The sequence below is a fragment of the Apus apus genome, chromosome 11 (genome assembly GCF_020740795.1).
Source record: "Apus apus isolate bApuApu2 chromosome 11, bApuApu2.pri.cur, whole genome shotgun sequence".
NCBI classification, from domain to species: Eukaryota; Metazoa; Chordata; class Aves; order Apodiformes; family Apodidae; genus Apus; species Apus apus.
In genome coordinates this window covers 19,763,628-19,783,844 of record NC_067292.1, presented here as the reverse complement: position 1 = coordinate 19,783,844, position 20,217 = coordinate 19,763,628, and the positions used below count along the sequence as shown (strand labels likewise).

The 20,217-nt window shown below is 45.9% G+C and overlaps 1 protein-coding gene across 8 annotated transcripts in view; it reads left to right on the top strand.

The window, feature by feature from the left end:
* CTCF (CCCTC-binding factor) overlaps positions 1-20,217 on the top strand; it is a 40,543-nt gene that overhangs the window by 223 nt on the left and 20,103 nt on the right. Inside the window, exons 2-4 of one of the 8 annotated variants that reach the window (XM_051629356.1) lie at positions 4,072-4,211; positions 8,226-8,338; positions 12,295-12,389. The exons of 1 other annotated variant lie outside the window; for it this stretch is intronic. In XM_051629356.1, coding sequence (XP_051485316.1) covers positions 12,336-12,389 — 54 coding nt within the window. In that variant the 5' untranslated portion in view covers positions 4,072-4,211; positions 8,226-8,338; positions 12,295-12,335. Of the gene's footprint in view, positions 1-4,071; positions 4,212-6,526; positions 6,626-8,225; positions 8,339-12,261; positions 12,390-12,426; positions 12,569-20,217 lie in introns of those variants that run through there. 6 more of the 8 variants (XM_051629355.1, XM_051629357.1, XM_051629361.1 and 3 more) reach the window with 6 other exon arrangements.

Sequence of the window (20,217 nt, the reverse complement as noted above, 5' to 3'; positions counted from 1 at the left end):
CGCCGGGGAAGCAGGGGGCTTTGTCTCCCTCTATCGTCCCCAGCGCGGCCGGCGGCTGCCCTGACACCGCCGCCATTCCCCCACAGCGCGGCGCTGGGCCCGCCCGGGGCCTGCCTTTCCCCGCCGGGCCCCGACTCCATTTTCTTTTCCTTTGTCTCCTCCGCCGCCCCACCGGGGGCCGATCACCGCCCCCCCCCCCACCCCCCTTCCCCCCCTTCCCCCCCTTCCCCGCCACGCCAGCCGCCGGGGCTCCCCCCTCCCCCCCTTTCCCGTCCCCTCCCGTCCCTTCCTCCTCCCCTCCCCCGCCCTCCCCGCCCCGCCGCGCCGGGCCCGCTCCCCACCCGCCCCGCTCACCGCCGACCTCACGCGGGGCTCGGCCCTCGTCGCCTTCCACCCGTTGCCTTCCTCCTCCTCCTCCTCCCTGAGCCGTCCGGTGGGGGCCTCTTGGCCTCCCGGGGCGGAGGTGGGGGGGGGATCTGGCGGCGGCTGCGTGTCCCGCTCCTCCTGCCGGCCGCGCCGCGCTGCGCTGCGTGTGCTGCGGCGGGAGAGGCGCTGCGGGGCGCGGCGCGGGGCTCGAGCTCCCTCTGCAAGGCAGGCTGAGCAGCGCCGTGCTCCCCGCACACACACACACACACACACACACAGACACACACGCACCCCTGCCCCCCACCCGCCCCCGGGGGGGGCTGCGTGGCCGCGGTGCGGGGCAGGGCAGCGGGGTGGCGGCTGCCCAGAGGCTCGGCGACAAGTGGTGCTGCCCCTTGCTTCGCCTTGCCCCCCCAGCCCCGCGTTACTCCGTGGGGTGGTCCTGCGGGAGGTGGGGAGTTGCGTGTGTGTGTGTGTGTGAGCACAAAACCCGAGCCTTGTCGTGATGCCGAAGAGGAAACCGCACGCAGTCCATGTCCCAACAGTTTTGCGTTTTGTTCCCTACATCGGCTCCAGATTTCTTTGCTAAACGCGCTGACGCGGTATCAGATTTGGCTCCTGCCTTAGCTTTGTGAGATGACTTGGATACAGGGGGTTGGTATGCATCCTTTTCTGCTCGGTGTGATCCTCAGGACTTGCCTGCTGGTGAGAACGAGCTCGCTTTCCTGTTTGTGACTTCCTATTTTTTTTTTTGACCCAGCCTTTCCCCCTCCCTTAAAGAAACGCATGGCTGTTCCTCCCCTCCTGCCAGTGACTGAATCCTGCTCACAAACTCGGGAGGTGTTAGTAGAAGCATCTGAAATACTGTTCATCGCTTCCAGTGAAGGTGGTTTTAGTTTTGGTGGAGGATGTGTGTAAATATTTTCTCAAGTTCTCCGGCTTGTTCTGCTTGTGTAGAGCCTGTTGAACTTACAGGAGGCCGTGGGGTTTAAGAAATAGCTCCATGTTGTATTCGAGTTGTTGTTCTTAAGCTGTACCTGACATTTTACTTGACTACAGAAGACGTTAGGGCTGAAGGAAGGAGCAATTTGAGCATAAGGGGAAAGGAATGCTTGGGTTTTTTTAGGTTGCTAGGTTTTTTTACTTCCATTTTGCTTCTGGATGTATAGGTGAGCTCTCTTAATGTTCCGTCTACTTGCAGTGTTCAGAAGACAGGCTGTTAGGAAGCACAGAATGGCTTCGTTAACACTCTTGAATCCTTGTGGGGTGTTTTTGAGGAGTAACATCTGAGTAAAAGGTGCACAGTTGGAGTTCCCATGGCCTCAAGTGGCCCTGCCACTGGAATAACACAGCAAGTCTCTTCCAATTGGGACAGAGCTCGAGGAGCTGTCACGATGGAGTTAAGTTTGCTGGCAGCTCCTGCCTGCAGCGTTACTGAGGGAAAGAGCTATTTCAAGAGCTGCTTTTCATCCTGGCAGGCTGTGTCTTGACTATGAACTGGAGCTAATTGGTCTGTGTCGTCAGCAGCCCCCGTGGCTGCAGGTCGGTACCTGCCTGGTGCTGCTGCCTGCAACATGCAGGAGGCTGAGCCCTGTGATTCTTGTGGCTATTCAGCATTTACCTGGAAAAAAAAGTAATCTCATTATTTGTGATTACTGACTTGCTCAGGAATTTCTGCATAAAGCCTACTTCAGAACTTAATTTCTTCTCTTTATTACTTCCTGTCCAAAAACTCCTGCTTTTTTTAATGAAGATTTTTTTTTTTTGGAAGCCACAGGTGGAGCATTATGAGGCTTATCTGCTCTCTGAGAAGAGCCAGCCTATTCCTTGCCCTTATCCCTCATCCTTTGGCAGATTCTTCATAGAATCATCCTGGTTGGAAGGGACCTTGAAGATCATCAAGTCCAACCATAACCTAAACCTCCCATAACCTAATTTACCCGTTCAGTGCTTAAATCATGTCCCTAAGCACTATAGCTACATTCCTTTTAAATACTTCCAGGGATGGCAACTCCACCACCTCCCTGGGCAGCCTATTCTCCTGTCCAACCACTTGTGACAACAAGCAGTGCTGAGCTCTGACCTCTGGACAGCTCTTCCTGCCCTGAACAGCTTTTGTACATTAGCCATTTCAGATACGTATTGATTATATTTGCATGAAGACTCCCTGATACACCCATCCTGGCAAGCCTTGCTTCTCTTACCTCTCCTTGGTCACAGAGGGAATGCCTGAGGGAGTAGTAGAGCATTAGGATCACAAATGCTGCTGCTTCCTGAGCTGGTGTGTGCTCTAGAAATACCAGTAGCAAGGGACAGCCACCACTGCCACCTGCTCACCTGAAGGCACAGCTGGCTGCAGTCCTCAGCTCCCACACGAGCTGAAGGAAACCAAAGCTTTGACTGGGTGGTTGGCTTGTTTGTGTTAACTTGCCCAGCTGTACTGATTTGTTTACTTAACTGTAAACCTCTGGTCATCCATTTGGCTCTAGTTCAGATGCCCAGTTTTTTATACTAAACCTGGAAATGTCAGTACAGTGCCAAGCTCTTGCTGCTCTGCAGTGCTCTATAGTATTGGAGATGTGCACAGATCCAGGAAATTTCCTTTTTGTTGTTGTTCCAAGGTTATATTTACTGCTCATAAAAATGGGTCAGAAAGTGCCCTTTGGTTTTTTTCAGATTTCTTCCTGATACTTGGCAGTAATCTTTTTCCTGTCCTGACTGTAACTGAGGGATATTTGAATTCCATTAATAATGCCCTGTTCTTCTGCTCCTCCCACTTCTCTCCAGTAATCCATCATTTTTCAGGAATTAAATGAGACTCTAGGCAGGTGTTAAATAAGAAAAATAAAGAGCTGCTCACCTGACTGATCTCAGTACTTTCTGATTAACAAAAATAACCTTGAAAGAAAGAGTAAAATAAACATTAGTTGGGGAGGGAGTTTTATGTTTCAGGTCATATTAACATTCAGGAGACTGAACACTGAACAATTCAATTTTGGTGTCTAATAGAAATTAAGGCTAAAGTGAATTTTCCCTCATTTAGGGTCGTAAAACCTTGGATACTGTCAAGTCTTAATGTCTTTTCAATATGGTTCTTCACAGGTGAAAATGCAGGAGTAGTGCAGAGACAGCTCTGAAGAAGGTGCAGTTAAGGTGCCTTAACTGAGGGGAGATCTGGGATAGAATGGATTCCTGAACAATTAGTCTTAACTATCCCAACAAAGGAAGTTGTGAATCAGATGTTTACAGTTGGATTTCTTATCTAAAGCTTTGTTTCTAGAGACCCTTCAGTTCCAGCCCTCCCACTTTATAAAGTCAGCTACCTGAGGATTCCAATGTATGGAGATGATACCAAGAGGTGAGGCCAGATACGTTTAAAATTTTGCATTTAGAAGCAGAAGTGCAGTGATCAGTGAGCATGTGCTGCTCAGATAAGGCAGGGGAGGGTGACTGTACTGGTAGCAGTGTAGCAAGCTGTGCTACAGGGTGTTCTCCCCCTCCCTCAGTTCAGGTAGTAAACCCAAATATATATTTTGTCAGCATCATCTTATTTCTCTGCTATAAAAACAAACCCAAGATGTTCCTAAAGCTTTGTGGGTTTCACTGAGAAGCTTCACTCAAATTGGAAAGGCTGTGTAAGGAGACTGTGAACTAAGTTCAGCTTATGCTGGAAATCTTACTTTACCTCTCTTCTTTTTTCCCCAGAGTCTAAAAATTTCATCATTGAACTTGTCAAATTCTAACAAAACAGAAGCCAAATCACAGATTGTTTGGAGCGTGAAATGCACCTTTGTCTGTATTAAAATGCATCATGATTAGAAGCTTGTATGTCTCTCAAACATCAGGTAAAGTAGCTATCTGTAAAGTAGAGGAGCAAGTAGCTTTGTCCAATTATATAAAGAATATTGCTTGCTTTAATTGGGATGTCAAAGTAATGGTAATTCCCTCTTTTAGGTATTTAGAATTTGCTGCTCTGAAAGCTTCTGAAATTCCTGTTTGTGTTGTTTTTTTAATTAAAAAACAAACCAAAAACCAATCCCAAGACAAAACATAAACCAAAAAAAACACCTAAAAAGCCACCACCAAATGTGGAGGTGAGAAGGAGTTGTTTGCCTTGGGCACTGTATGGGTTTGTTGTTTTTTTTTTTCCCCACTTTTACCACTGGAATATCCCTAACTGTAGTAATGGAAGGAATGTTGTATAGTTGATGCACTTTGGAACACAGGGGAAATTCCTGGAGGTGGGAAAAGTGCTGATGTGTCAGTATTGACAGGAGATGGAGTGGATGAACATGCTTAGTGCTGTTCAGAGACTGACACTAGCACTGTCTGGTGTTAATACATACATCATTATTACCAACTCTCCCTCTTATTTTTAGTACAGAATATAGTTAACAAGGATTTAAAAGTATGTAATTAATCCCAGTAAATAAGGCTTAAAGGAAAAAAGAGCTTGTTAAATGTATTTTTTGTCTTTGGTAAAGGTGTTTCTCTTGACATTGAGGACCTTGCAGGATATAAAAATGGGTGTAAAACCACCATTCAGTTCAGGGTAGCTCAGGAATAGCCCAGGATGTACAAGATTGAATAGTTTCCATGGTTGTGCAGTGAAAACTGGTAATTACTTGTCACAGTTTCTATTCTTTTACTGATTTTTGTCAGTGCAAAAAGTTTTGTTGATTTAAAACTTTGACGTGAGCAAGTTGTGGTTCCTGGGCAGTGAACAGCACAGGGGCAGCCTCACCAGTGTCAGGTGCAGTGGAGCTGCTGGGCTGGGTGTGCTGAGGCTGCCCTGTCTGCAGCTGCACCTCCAGCCACCTTTCAGTCCAGGCACATCCTAGAAAACGGGGCCTGAACTGCATCTTGGAGTCTCAGCAGATAAACAGCTTAAACATGAGTTTCCAAGGTGATGCTGTGACAAAGAAGCTGACATAGTTCTCAAGAGCCTTAATGGAAGTAGTAGAGATACATTCCTGCCTGTGTGGGGTGGGTTGAAGTCATTCCCAAAAGACTATGGATGGTTCTGGCCTCAGAACTTGAAAAATAAACAAATTACTGTTTGCAAGGGGGATTACTCTGCAGGTGGATGGTGAGCTAAGGAGAAACACCACGCCTTGAAGTGTTGAGTTTGCTGTGCAGCTTCTCTGCAAAACTGAGAGGTGACTTAGAGTCCTCAGATACCTCCCTGGCAAGATAACACTGGATATTAGTGAGCTTATTTTTTTAATCTTACTGACAAATGCAACAAGAATTTGTAGCCAGATAAGTTCAGTTTCAAAGACTTTAAGTTTTTCCACGGTGAAGGTGATTAATCCTTGGATTATGGTGTGAAGAGCAGTCGTGTGTTTCTTAATTTCTTAATGCCTCTGAATCAAGATTGGGGAAAAAAAAATTGAGGATTGCCTGAGCCAGCTGCAAGAGACTGAACTTTTGTTTCAGGCAAGCTTAGAGAAGTGTAATTCATACAGGGTCAGACTCGGGGAGCAAATGAGAGGTGGTCATGCTAAAGGGGGAGCAGCTCCTCTTCTTCTTTACCAGCTTCCTTCTTTTTGAACAGGGATGGGTTTAAGCCTTTTCCTTAAAGATCTAGAACATGATCAAGCCAGAAAAATCTTCTGAACAAGAGAAAATAAGCAGGTACCTATACACACTGGAGGTGTGTTAGGAGAGTGTCCCTGTTTTAGTCCAAACTTGGGACTGTAAAAAATCCTGATCCATAGCTATAATATTAATGAGCTTTTGGTAGGAGAAATATTGTTGCTCTGCTGTCAGGGCACAGTGCTGGCTGCTCTTCAGCTTGTTGGCTACCAGGTAGCCCCAGGACCTTGTCACCAGTGCTGTGTCCAGCCAGTCCCCTGCCTCTCTCCCTGAAGGGAGAAGAGGCTCTGCCTGTGTTCCTGAAGGAAGGGGCTCTTCCTTCCCACTTTATAGCCTGGGAAATGCTCAGTGAGGGTGAACCAAGGTGATTTAGATTGAAAATAAAGCTTAGTAAAATGATTATTTTATATGTTACATAAAATTGTCTATCAATTCACCTTTTATTTATTGCGTTTATCTGTATTGTGTGAAATTATCTTATAGTGCAGTGATCCTCGTTTTAAAGTGGATGCTGAGTAAAATAATGAATGAATCAGGAATGAAACTAGGGAGAGTAAAGCTGTGGAAGAAGAAATAACCAGCACTTAATAATTTTGAGCTGTGATCATGTGTGGAGACTTGACACAAGTGTTTGACACTTTGAGCTCTCCAGGATGTTACAGTGAGTAGCCTGCTGGTGGACAAAGCATCTTGAGGTGGAGATTGCTGGAAGGGAGAAGTTCTGGCCACGTGTGGCATGTGTTAAAGGTGGGAAGGGGAGATGGGAAGCTTGAGAACTGTCTCAGCAGCAGAGCATGTCATCCATGTGGAGGGTAATTGCAGCTGGAGCAGCTGCTGAGTGTGGGAATTCTGTTTTCTCCTGCCTGTTGGTGAGGAGGCACATGGGGCAGCTCTGCTGCTGCCACTGGTGTTCTTTTTAGAATTTCAGTCTGGCTCCTGTGGGATTCTCCAGTGAGATTCCTCACACGCAGAGCTTTTTAGGGAGATTTTTGTGGTGAGCCTGTCCTTGTTGGAGGAAGAAATGTGGAAAATCCACCACAGTTGATGGAAACCCTATTTTGGTAAGAGACACTGAAGACACTGCAGGTTCAGCAGGGGATCAGCAGGTCCAAAGGCTGGGATCCCTGATCCCACAGCTGGCTGTTGGGAGGAGGGTGGTAAATCACAGACATGACTGGCTACTGCCCCTGCACAGCCTCTCCTGCTTGAGCTTTTGGAGACAGGCTGCTGGACTGCATGGACACAGCTCTGTCCTTGTGGGATATTTTCTATCTTAATGCTGGGGGAAGGAATTTTTTTCCCTTTTTTCCTCACTTCATTGATAGAAGCCATACAAGGGAATCTACAGCTCTTGCTACATTAGGAATAACACTAGTGCATTTAGGGAAGTAAAAGTCATGGTTTTCCTGAAAAATTAAGTTGTCTTGGAACTGGGTGATCTTTAAGGTCCCTTCCAACCCAAACCAGTCTGTGATGAGGACTGTTGTGGCCTCATCTCCTTCCATTTGTGTGCTGGACATGACATTGCCAGGCAAGGAGTTGGTCAGCTGAATTTGTTTCTTGTGTGTCCCTCCGTTTCTTTCCCCCACCCCCCAAAAAAAGAAAGGTGGGGGAAACTGGATGTATGTGAATGTGATTGAAGCCTTTGTGGAGCCAGGCCTCAGAATATTTTGAAGTAGAGGCTTTCTGAAATGATAGCTGAGACCATGAGTACCAAGGGCAGCGTTTGAGTCTTTGTAATTTTGTTTTTTTCCTCTTTTGAAGCAGAGCAGTAAACTTTGCTGTATGTTTAAAATCACTGTCAAGGGAATTGAATTCTCCCATTGTTTAATGATGAAAGAGACCTCGTTGCTCTGAACTGGCTCCTGGAAGAGCTTTTCACTGCTGTGGAACCATTTTTGGCCAATTTCTTCCCCTTCTTGTGTACTTCCTCTTGTCTCTTCCTATTGGATTGGCAAAGCTGTTTCCTTGAAACCACCTCTAGCATCCAGAGGTTTAAAATGAAGGCAGGAAATGCTGCAGAATTGAAAATGTCTCCCTGGTTTGGGTTGTACCTGCTACATTTTAGTTTGCTTCCTCGTGCTGAGCTGTTTGCAGTGACATGCAATTCAAACTTCAGCCTTTTCCCAGCGTGTCCTGCAAGATCACCCTTTAGATGCACTTCAGGTTGGAAAAAAAGCACATTTTTGAAGGCTAGTAGTTTCAGTCAAAGCTTATCAGATGATTAAAACCTTTTTTTTTTGTTTCTTTTCTTTTTGGAGGATGGAAGAAGTTAGTGTTATCCAGCATTCCTGCTGAGTATAAAACTTACTGCCATTTCTGATCTTTGAAGAGAGATTTATCGCTTCCTGTGGCAATACTGAATACTCAAAAGGTACTCCTTGCTTACTTGATCCTTGCCTACCTTCCATATTAATGCACCCCTTCCTGCTCAGGAATGACCCACTTTTGACTCCTGCCTAATATAAGCCCCAAGTAGTTTGTACTTGGCTCCTTAATGTGTGTGGAAGTAGCTTAGTCCTGCCGAAGCAGCTGCATCCTCTCCCTGTTCTACCAGCTTTTTGACCTACATGAGGAAGAATTTGGCAGCTCTCATGGCAGTGTGGTGGAGCAAACTATCAAATATTCAGGTGTCTGACTTGCCTGACATGACATCTGTAATGTTTTTGGAGACATTTGCTTTGAATGGTTTGTGCAAACAAATCCTTAGGGATGTTTTCTCCAGCTCCACCAGACTCAAGAAAGGGAGATAGTGTTGTGTGTTGGTCCTGCTCTGTTTCCAGTCTGGCTCTCCCTGGTTAGCAGTACTGATCCAGTGCAGTTGTTGCTCTGTTGGATGTTTTACCATTTCTTCTTGACCCAGAGCTGCATTTTCAAACAGGCTCACTTGTGCTGGCACCAGGGAGCTTTTGCACCCACCTTCTGGTACTCAAGATAGGACCTCTTGTTAAGATTCTGGAGAGAAGAGCACACAGTGGCCCTGCTTTTTTCACAGACAGGTTTTTATTTGTTTGGATTTACTCATTGTGGTCCTGGATTTTCTCCTGCAAAAAGAAATAATTTAAAATTAGGTCCTTTATCACTACTGCTTCCACCTTTTCCATCTGAAGTTCAAACAGGAGGCTCATCTGATGTTGGTCTCTGTGCAGCCCGTCTTTTGACTTCAGGTCCCATCTGGTTTTGTGTCTCCTGAACAATGGTACACCAAGCCTGTGCTCTTCTAATGCTCCTCTCTTCAATTAAATCTTAGGCTGCTTTGTGTGTTCACCACTTTGAAGGTGCAGGTCACTGGGAGATTGCTGAGAATAGCTGCACATAAACCCAAAGAACCACTTAGTGAGATCTTGCTGAAGTGTTCCAGGTCCTCTAGAACTTGTGAGGAAGCTCTGAGACCAGGGAATCCCTGTCCTAAGAGCACCCTGCATAGATTGTTAGCTCTTATAACTGCATAGATGATAAAAGCCTCACTGGTTTTAAGTTTCTCAAGTATATCCCTCAGTTTATATAGTCCCAAAGGATGGCAAAACAATTCAGGTTGGAGAGGACTTCTGGTGGCACAACCCCTGGCTCAGGAGGGGCCAGCTCTGAGTGTAGATGAGGTTGGTTAGAGTTGTTTTTAGCAAGACTTTTCAAGAGCTGAAGGAGTTTCCACATCTCTGAGTAACATGCTCCAGTGTTTGACCACTCATGGTTACATCTTGCCTGTGGCATCTTGTCCTTCCACTGTGTGTGCCCAAGAGTTGTTTGAATCTTCCCTTTGCTCTCTCATTAGGTAGTTGGAGGTGGCAGCAAGACTTGCCCTGGGCCTTCTCTCAGCTGACAGTCTGCTCTGGTAGGTCTTGTTCTCCAGCCACCTCCTCATTCTGGTAGCCCTCTGATGGGCTCTTGCCAGGGGGTGTCCCTGTACCAAGCTCAAAAACGGACACGTGGAGCACTTAAATTTTCACCTTCTTTTCCTTCAAGTTTATCAAACCTTGCCCAGATGTCCCAACATCTAATTGGAATGTAAATTCATGCAAGGTACTTGGTGCCAGAAAGTGTGCTGGTTACTGTAACAGGAGGAGGCTACCTAACCAGTAAAGGAGGGTAGGAGTGGCTTTTCTTCCCTCCATTACCCTGGAGTGGCCCAGAGTGTGTTTTTGAAGTGTGGATGTCTGCAGTGCTGGGAAATGTTGCTCCTTAGGTTTTACATTATCAGGTTCCTTGAGCAGTGTCTGAGCTGCTGTCTTCAAACACCTCTTTAAGAAACTCCAGTAAGTAGAGTCCTTAAGCAGAGGAAACTCCTTAAGCAGAGTCAACACCTTGAGAAGACAGAAGAGTGATGGTTGATGGTGCTTCACATTGACCCACCAGACATCTTTGTAAACTCTTCTGAATTTGTGTTGTCTCTAGTGTGGAAGAGAACTACAAGTATTGTTTCTCTTGTACCCAACCTACTGAGAGGTTGGCTTCAATCTTTCTTTAAAACACATCTCTCCACTGGTCAGTAATTTCCCAAGTAGAAGGTCAGGTTTTGAAAACTGGAAGATTCCTCCCTTCTTGGGTCAAGGTTTCTCCCTTCTTGGGTCAAGGTTTCTCCCTTCTTGGGTCAAGGTTTCTCCCTTCTTGGGTCAAGGTTTCTCCCTTCTTGGGTCAAGGTTTCTCCCTTCTTGGGTCAAGGTTTCTCCCTTCTTGGGTCAAGGTTTCTCCCTTCTTGGGTCAAGGTTTCTCCCTTCTTGGGTCAAGGTTTCTCCCTTCTTGGGTCAAGGTTTCTCCCTTCTTGGGTCAAGGTTTCTCCCTTCTTGGGTCAAGGTTTCTCCCTTCTTGGGTCAAGGTTTCTCCCTTCTTGGGTCAAGGTTTCTCCCTTCTTGGGTCAAGGTTTCAGGAAGACCCAAGTTAGGATACAAGAGCAGTAGTACCTAGGAAGATACTTCTGTTCAATTAACTGTGATTTGTTGAAGGAGTCCTGACTTGTCTTGTCCAGCAACAAAACTTCTGAGACGATACAATTCCACGCAGGAGTTACTCACTTTCCATCTTCTGAATGGAGAAGTCCTTCACTCCTAAAGGCTTCTCAGTGTCAAGTGTTGGAAGCTTCAGGAGGCAGCAGTCTTCTTCTCCAGGGCCCCAGATCAGGACCAAAAGCTCAGGTTCCAGCAGTTCCTGTTCCCTGTGCCTGCTGCTCTGTGCCAGCACAGAACCTGGCAAGGGTGCAGCTTGCATCAGCAGTCTTGATGTGTCCTTAGCAGTGCAGCACACCCCTTCTACCCTCTGAGCATCCCCCTTTTTGGTCACTTAAACACCACGTGTGATTATTACAATAAATAACAAGATCAATTAAATAACAAGATCCATTCCAAATGGCTTTTTAAAAGCTCGTTGTCACTGTGCATCCACAGCTCCTACAAACCTCTTATCACCAGTGCTCTTTGAAGCTGATAAACAATAAGACTTGCCAAGGAAAAAATGCAGCCAGAACCCAGACTTGAGTGCTTTGTACTCAGTAAATGACAGAAAAAACGGGGAGGGGGGGAGGGAAGTGCTTAAATTGAAAGGGTGTAGAACCAGTGTGAAATTCAACACTGCTTGGCCCGCATTGCTGGGTGCAGCAAGAGTAGGTGCCTTGCTTCAGAATGACTCTGGGGTTCCTTACTATGCCCAGGGATTTTCTTAGCATGTGTGCACACTGAGGACTGAAAAGGATTACAGATGAGAAAGAATGTGCTGTCCTATAAAATATCTTAGTTGTGTCAATGTGAATATTTTAAGCCCTTAATTGATGAGGGTAAGGAAGCTAGCTTCACAACTCCTCCATGAGCTGAGGCTGTTCTTCCTCAGTAACAAGGTTAGAAATCTGTTAGAGCTGATTTTGTTACTTTCTTGATAGTTTTTCTTGCTGCATTGACCATAGTAATGGGTTATACTTGTTCTAATATACACCCCTTTAACAATAAAAGCTGGTTTTGTGTTGTGGTGCCACAGCACAGGAGGAGGAGGGCATCTGAAGTAGGCATCACCAGCTCTCAAATGTCCTAGTGCATTCATATATTGTGAGAGTTTAAGCTGTAAGAGCCATAAATGCTAAAGAGTTTGAGAAGAGGTAGAGAGGAGTTTGTAAAATGAGTTGGTTCTTCCTGGTAAAAAAATCATAAAACTGATTTAAAATACTCTTTTGGTTTTGTTTATGGCTGTTTTGATAAGTGAAGGGGTCCTATTCTTGAAGTTGTGGGACTACACATTTTCTGTTAAGCATTAAACATTCCAACAGTGCTTCCCCCCCCCCCCCCCCCCTTTCTCTTCCCTTTCTCTTTTATGTAGTTTCACTAGCACGACTCATCTGTTCTGTTCCAGAGTGTGTTGTGACATCAAGAGCTGCATGAAGAATAGCCAGCATGAAGAGAACAAGTCAGTCCAGGCAGAAGTGCAGGAGCGTCAAGAACATAAATGTAAATTAAGGGGTTTAAACTGTGGTATCTGTTCCATGCCCAGGCAGTAGTTTCCTGAACACTTAAAGCTTACACTGTGCTGGAAGAAACCCTCTTGCCTTGCTTCTCTTTTGGCTGGCCTGAGTGTTTGGGCACACCAGAGACCTGGTCTGGATGGAAATAAGTATCTTTTTGGCTGGGTGAGTTCTGGCCTGGATTAGTTTCCTGACCAGTTAGCTTCAGTCTTAGAAATGCTTGTGCTAACAGGAGGAATAGTTGGGGTGATGTGGGAGGGAATGAGTGGGATGTTTAACAGCAGGGATGGCTTTACTGACAATGTGCTTGGAAATGAAGCCTTGTTCCTGGTGAAAAGGCTTTTCCTCCAAAGTGGGAATTTATTTTCCTTCATTTGCTTTGAAGGTTGATTGTAAAGGCACTTTTAGGGCTGGTGGATAAGAATATGCTGCAGTTTTGGTCCCTGCTATACAAAAGAGATATGTTCAGGCTGGAGAGGGTCCAGAGAAGTGCCATGAGGATCATCAAGAGGACCTGCCACGTGAGGAAAGGCTGAGAGGACTGGGTTTGTTCAGCCTGGAGAAGAGAAGGCTCAGAGGAGACCTTATCGCCATGTCCCAGTCCATAAAGGGTGGCTGCCAAGAAGATGGAGACTCCCTTTTTACAAGGGGTCACATGGAAAAGACAAGGGGTGATGGGAACAAGTTACTCCTGGGGAGATTCCAGTTGGACTCCTGAAGAAAATTTCTCACCATGAGAATAGTTAGACATGGGAACAATCTCCCCAGGGAAGTGGTGGATTCCCCCCCATTGGACAGGGTGCTGGGCCACCTCATTTCAACTGGATTATTACCTAGTAAGGTTGGACCAGATGATCCTTGAGGTCCCTCCCAACCTGGTGTTCCAGGATTCTATGAGGATTTAAAACTTGATTCTAAATGAATTGGATGTGTGTACAAAATGGATTAAAGTCCTTAAAACTTGAGCATGAGGACCATAGTCCAGGGTTCACCTGGGTTTAATTCTATTTACCTCTGTTCCAACTTTCATTAATTCAGGTGAACTTTGCTGTGCTCTGTGATTCAAAAGCAAGGATGACTTAATTTAGGCTCCAGGAGTTTGTCTTGTCCACCACCCTTCTGCTGGAAGTGTTTTCAAAGCTCTCCTGGTATTTCCTGTCCTGCTGCAGTCATAGCAAACTACCCCTCTCCGTTTGACAGCCTGACATTAAGCAAAGTAGCACTGCCTTTAGTTCTCCTTAGATGCAGCAGGGTGTAATTTGGGAGGTGACTAGGAGTCACTGCATGGGCAGCTGCTTGTCCTTGAGGTAGGACCCATGTCACCATCCCAGGGATCAGCACTTCCTTCTCTGAAATGAAGCCTGAATCCCCTCATCCAGACAGAGTATCACTAGTTAATGAGTACTTGTGGAGAGATAAAAGGAGTAGCTGTTCCCCAAAAGATTGTTCTTGGCTGTTACTCAGCTAGATGAAGGCTTAGAGGAAAACAAAATCCAAGTGCTTGCACCTTATTAAGAAGTCTCCAGAATGCCATGAAGCTTGTTGCACTGGTCTCTTTTTCAGGTGTGGTGGTGTCTGGTGGTGCCATTTTGATAGCAGGCAATATCAGATGGTCAAAAAAGCAAACTCTGGTCAGACTGATTCTGAAGAAACACCTTTTATATATGTTTTTGCTATTAGCAGTTTGCTAATAGCCCAGATGAAAGCCTAAATTAAATGTGAGGGCAGTAATGACCACAAATACTTGTTGATAAAATTAACAACTTTCCTGTATCTACCTGTAATAGATGTTGTGAAAAAGGCCATTTAAACCTGGAATATTTTTCCAGTGTTCTTCAAACTTTTAAGTATTCCAGTGGTCTCTTGTGAGCTCCTTCATCACTTTGATATTATGAAGAACTGCAAAAGGGAGGAACTGATGAGTTTTATGATCCAGCATCAGCTAAAAATGACTTATTCTTAACACTACTTTGAAAATGTAAATATTTTTTTTGTGTTTTACACCTGATAAAACTTCTTGTTTGTCCTGAAATGAACTGTCAGGTCAGCAGAACAGATTGCCTTTCTTTCATCTATTGAAGAGCAACATTTTGAGAAAAGGTTTGATAGGGAAATCTTTAATTCACATATCCCTGCTTTCCCTAAATAATTCTGGAGGTGACTAAAGAAGTGTCACCTGGAGAGACTGCACCAGCAGTTACTGGGAGAAATAGGGAAAATCTAAACCTAAAATTTAAAAGAATGTTAGGTAGGAATGGAAAGAGAAATGAAGGAAGAATGGAACAAGGTTTAGGATCAAGAAATGTTGCTAATATTGTTCCTACTACCTTCAATAGAATTTTAATTCTCCAAACCAAGGAATAATTCCCCAAAACATGGGGGAAATAGTCATACTTCCAGAAATAAGGCTGAAATGCTTCCACCAGGCTGCCTTCCTCCAGGCTTACCATGGCAAGTCTAAAGTTAGTTATAGCTCACATGGGATTTATTGTCAGTAGCTGCTGTGATTTATTTCTTTTTAATAATTATTATTACTATTTTTCTTCACAGTGCAAGTTTCAAGCAGTTGATATTATTGCAATTACAGAATGAGCTATGTTAGTTCTGGGGGAGTCATGGTTTCTGGGGCCTTTTGCCACTTGTCAGGTGCAAGGATTAAGAAACTTACTCTGCACAGATAAGGAATTGGGTTCCTTTCTTTTTTGCTGGAGGACCCTGGATATGTCATAGAATCATGGACTTGTTTCTGTTGGAAGGGACCTTCAAGACCATCAGGTTCCAACCCCCCTGCATGGACAGGGACACCCCCCACCAGCCCAGGTTGCTCCAAGCCCCATCCAACCTGCCCTTCAACACTGCCAGGGATGGGGCAGCCACAGCTTCCCTGGGCAACCTGGGCCAGGCTCCCACCACCCTCACACCAAAGAATTTTCTCCTAAATCTCTCCTCTTCAGGTTCAAATCATTCTCTTCCCCAAGTTGTTGATCCAAAATAACAGGTTAACTTTATCCTGAGTAATTGCAGAAAATCACCAGTGTGTGCTGCTGAAAAATAGGATCAGTGCTGGCTGAGGGTTCTCATCACTTGGAATTATTTCCTGAGACATGATGAATGTTTGCAAGAGCTCTGCTAACATCCCTGGGCAGGAGCAGCCAGCAGGAGGGTGACTTTTGTAGGTTACAGAGGGAGAGAGGGGAAAAAAAAAAAGTCTGGAGGTAGTTGTAGGAATGTCACGGGCTGCGTTTTGATTCTAAGGCCACACCACGAATCAGTGGGTCAGGAGAGTCCTGTAGCCAGGGAGATGGCTGGGCTGTGCTCTTGGGAGCTCAGAAGGATCAAAGCTAAGGATGACTTCTGGTAACATCTGGCCCAACCTGTGCTCCCTTCAGTGAAGGGTCAGGAAAGGTAACAGTTCCATCAGAGCCTGTGCTAGGGGTTGGTGTGAGTGTGTGTGTAGGCAGCTGGCTTGTGGGGTCCTGGGTTCTGTGGTGGAGAGAGGCCAGAGGAGGCCACAGAGATGATCCAAGGGCTGGAGCAGCTCTGCTCTGGAGCCAGGCTGGGAGAGTTGGGGTGTTCAGCCTGGAGAAGAGAAGGCTCCAGGGAGACCTGAGAGCACCTTCCAGTGCCTGAAGGGGCTCCAGGAAAGCTGGAGAGGGGCTTGGGACAAGGGCAGGGAGGGAGAAGACAGGGGGAAGGGATTAAAACTGGAAGAGGGAGATTGAGGTTGGACATGAGGAGGAAATTCTTTGGTGTGAAGGTGGTGAGACCCTGGCCCAGGCTGCCCAGGGAAGCTGTGGCTGCCCCATCCCTGGCAGTGTTGAAGGGCAGGTTGGATGGGGCTTGGAGCAGCCTGGTCTGGTGGGACCATCCTGGTCTGCCCATGCAGGGGGTTGGACTGTATGATTTTTAAGGTCCTTTCTAACCCAAACCAGTCTGGGATTCCATTATGCTATGCTCAGGGCTTGAAGGTGGCATGGCCTGAGACAGCCCTGGCACTTGGAACCTGCTCCCTGCCCTTCATCTGCCCAGATGTTCATGTGGGGAATCAGATCAGGAACTGGACATGTTCTAGCATAATTAACTAGTTTTCCTAGGAACTGTTTCCTGCTGCAACTCATTCAGGCTCAGTGTGGGGAGTGGAGGATTCCATCAGTGTGAAGGGAAAAGGTGGGAGCTGCTCTTGGGGCAGCAGTGCTGGCTTCCTGTCCTACAGGGGTGGTGAAACCACTATCCAAGGGAGCAATCTGCTCTCCTTTATTGTTAATGGGGAGAAAGATGGATTTCTCTGGGTGGTAATTTAGTGTAGAGATCCATTTAAAAGCTTTGGAACACTCTGGAAGAGTGTTCTCCCTGCCCTGTTGAGGTTGGCCAACCCTACAGCGTAACCACCAGCAGGACCTTAGGCACTGCCCAGGCTGTCTGCATCCCACCCCTTTCCAGGGTCAGTTCTTGAGGACACCATCCTGCAACAATATGTTTGCAACTGCAGTTTTTCCTGTAGCTTTTTAAACACTTTTCTTGAGGTCCCTTCATACTGACAGGCACCTTTTTGTGCACAGAAAAAGCACAAGCATTTATTAACCCATGATGAAATTCTGTCACTCTTCTAGGTTTCTTGCTCTCTCAAAGAGGCTAAAATATTTTTCAAAGTAATTATTTAATAGTGAATTAATGAGTACTTCTTCTTATTTATGTTTGTGAAGTAGTGTATTGAATTTTGTGTCAGTGTTGTAAGTGGCAAGGAGGAAATGAGAAAGCAGCTGGAGATGGGTGTAGCAGCCAGAACCAGTGGATATGGAATTTAATGCAGTAGGAAAACTAAGTTTCCAGCATGAGAAAATTGCTTAATAAAGGAAACTTCTTCCAGCTTTTTAGATTCTGCTGTTGGTAGCAAATATGTCATGTTTTGAATGTGATGGCACCATGGAAATACCCTCTCCCGAGTTGTTCCCTGTTGCTACCTGTTCCTTCAGGTTTTGTGAGCTTTGTCAAGGAATTTCACATTCCCAGGCTTCTTTTTAAAAGAAAAGAAGAGGAAAAAGTTGGTTCCCTCTTGCACCTGTTCCTAAGGAATTCAGCACAAGATTCTGCCCTGGTTTGAGTCAGTTTTCGTTTACTGATGATTCTTTAGCTTTTGGACAACTTTAATTGATAATGGGATGCTCAAGTAACTCTGCCCTAGGAATCTTCTGTGTTTCTGTTGGCAAAAGAAATGGTCAAGAGTCTGCTGTGGCATTTCAGCCTCTCTCACCATCTGAGTTCTGAATAAACCTGGAGGTCATTGACTTTATGCTCAGCTGAGCCTCAGGAGTTAGTGCCCTGGCTCAACTCCTCCTCAAACCACCCAGAGTTCAGAAGCTTTCTGTGTTTTGCCAAGTGCTGAGCCCAAGTTAGCAAACTTTTCCTGGGAGGTGTGTGGCCCTACACAGAGCTGTGCCACAATGTTCCTACCACTTGTGTCAGGATTCTTTTGATTCTAGTGCCACACTGTGTGGAGAACAAGAATGGGTGTGTTTTTAAACAGAGAGGGGAGCTTGGAGAGGAGGTTGCATCTGCACCTAGGTCATCTTCTGGTTTTATCTGCCTGTTGAGGGGTGCTACTGATAAGCCCTGGAGGAATTGAAGTGCAGGAGAGCAGTGCTAGCCAAGGCTTAATACTTTGTGGTTTGTATGTATTTATTTGCTTTAGGAAGAGCTATGTTCATGTCTTCTCAAGGAAGCCCTGCTGGAGCAAAGGCTGCCAACCTGTTCAGCTGCATTGCCTGTGGATGTGCTGATTGGGAGGCTTTTCAGAGAAAAGATGAGGCTGATGGGGAAGGGCCAAACACTCCTGGAATTGCTTTGGGCCTGTTCATGTCCTTGAATTCCTACATAGATAGACATACTGACTGCAAGCAGGGAAAAAAATGCCCGTTTGTCTCTAAACCCTGTTGGGTGCACTTCTAAAATCACCTTTCTCTTGCTTTAGGCAGCAGAAACACTGCATAACTGCAGGCTCTTGGGAGAAGTTCTTGCTTGTGCCCTTCTCATCTGTCAAAAGTTTGCAGGCTATGGCAGGAGCATCTGTTTTAAAGGAAAGCTTCCTTTCCTCCCATATCACTTTGAATAAGTTGCTAATGCCCCAGTGTCCAGGCTGTGAAAATGTTGGATGTTTGGGTGGATTGATTTGAGTTCAAAGTGCAGCACTTTTTTTTCCCCTTGTAGGGGCTGATATTCATATGATTTTATGAATGCCAAAAACATATTGACAGTTAGCTGGCCTCATTGCTTCTATTGATTTGATTTGATATTTTTTTCCTCAGGTGAACTGTACATGACAGCACTAAACCTCCTTTTCAGCTGCTTTGAATGTCCCATAATTTTTAATGAGCCTGATTGGGCAAAAAAGAAGTATTTTGCTGTTGTTGATGAAACTTGATGCAGTTCAGGGTTTGTTTGTTTGTTATTCCTTTCTGAGGGATGGCTAAGAGGCAGGCAAAGGCCTTTTTGTGACAGTAGCTTCATTGTAAATAACATATCTAGGAAAACATGCAGTGGCACTTGCAGGTCTCACATAAATACCTGCCTGTGGGTTTGCACTGGCTGCACTGACATCTGCACGAAGTTGTCTGTGAGGCTGCTGCAATTAAGAGTTTCTCAGGCTGCATTAATTGAATGCTGTGTCTCTCTTTTTGTGTTGCTGGGTGAGTTTTTATCAGTCTTGCTGTACTGGAAGTGGTCTTCAATCGTGTTCCTGAATATAAAGAGATATTGGAGATAATGCCCTGCTGGTGAAGTGTGAGGCTTTTGGAACGACCCAGAATGGTTGTGTTGCACTTTTGAGAGAGGCTTTCTGTGGCTTTCAGTTACTTAGTGGACACTTTGTGACCAGTTCTGGAGCCCTCAGCACAAGGGAGACCTGGGTTGGTGGAATGAGTCCAGAGGAGGCCACAAAGATGATCCAAGGGCTGGAGCAGCTCTTCTCTGGACTCAGGCTGGGAGAGCTGGGGTGTTCAGCCTGGAGAAGAGAAGGCTCCAGGGAGACCTTAGAGCAGCTTCCAGTGCCTGAAGGGGCTCCAGGAAAGCTGGGGAGGGGCTTGGGACAAGGGCAGGGAGGGAGAGGACAAGGAGACATGGTCTCAAGCTAGAGCAGGGGAGATTTAGATCAGACATTAGGAAGAAGTTCTTCACAGTGAGGGTGGTGAAGCACTCAAACAGGTTGCCCAGAGAGGAGGTGGTGAAGGCCCCATCCCTGGAGACATTCAAGGTCAGGCTTGATGAGGCTCTGAGCAACCTGATCTAGTTAAAAAGGTCCCTGCTCACTGCAGGGGGGTTGGACTAGATGACCCTTAAAGGTCCCTTCCAACCCCACATGTTCTGTGATCCTGTGAACTTTTTCATATCTTCCATTGGAATAAGCAGTTGTATCAAACACATGCCCCACCTGGTTTCTGCTTGGTCCAGTGTTTCAGGTGAGCTGCCCATCAGGTGCTTGTGAAACCTCAGGTCTGTCGTGGATGTCACAACTTCTGGCCTGGCTAATTGGGTCGTGACAGGGTGCTGAGCTGTGCAGTGACACAGTGTCTCCTGCACAGCCAGCACGTGTGTAACGACTGGCTTGAGCCACACAAGGGAATTGTGGTGGTTTCAGGTGTTCTTGGTCTTTCCTTGTTCACTCTCCTTATTCTGGAAGCTCTTCTCTCTCATTTCTTTTTCGGTCTTGGTTTTTCTAAATCATCTTCATTTAACCTCCTGCTTTTTCCTTTTTAGATTCAGTCATTGTGGAGCTAAGCTACTGGTGTAAGGTACAGTAACTGGTAGGAAGAGAGCTGAGG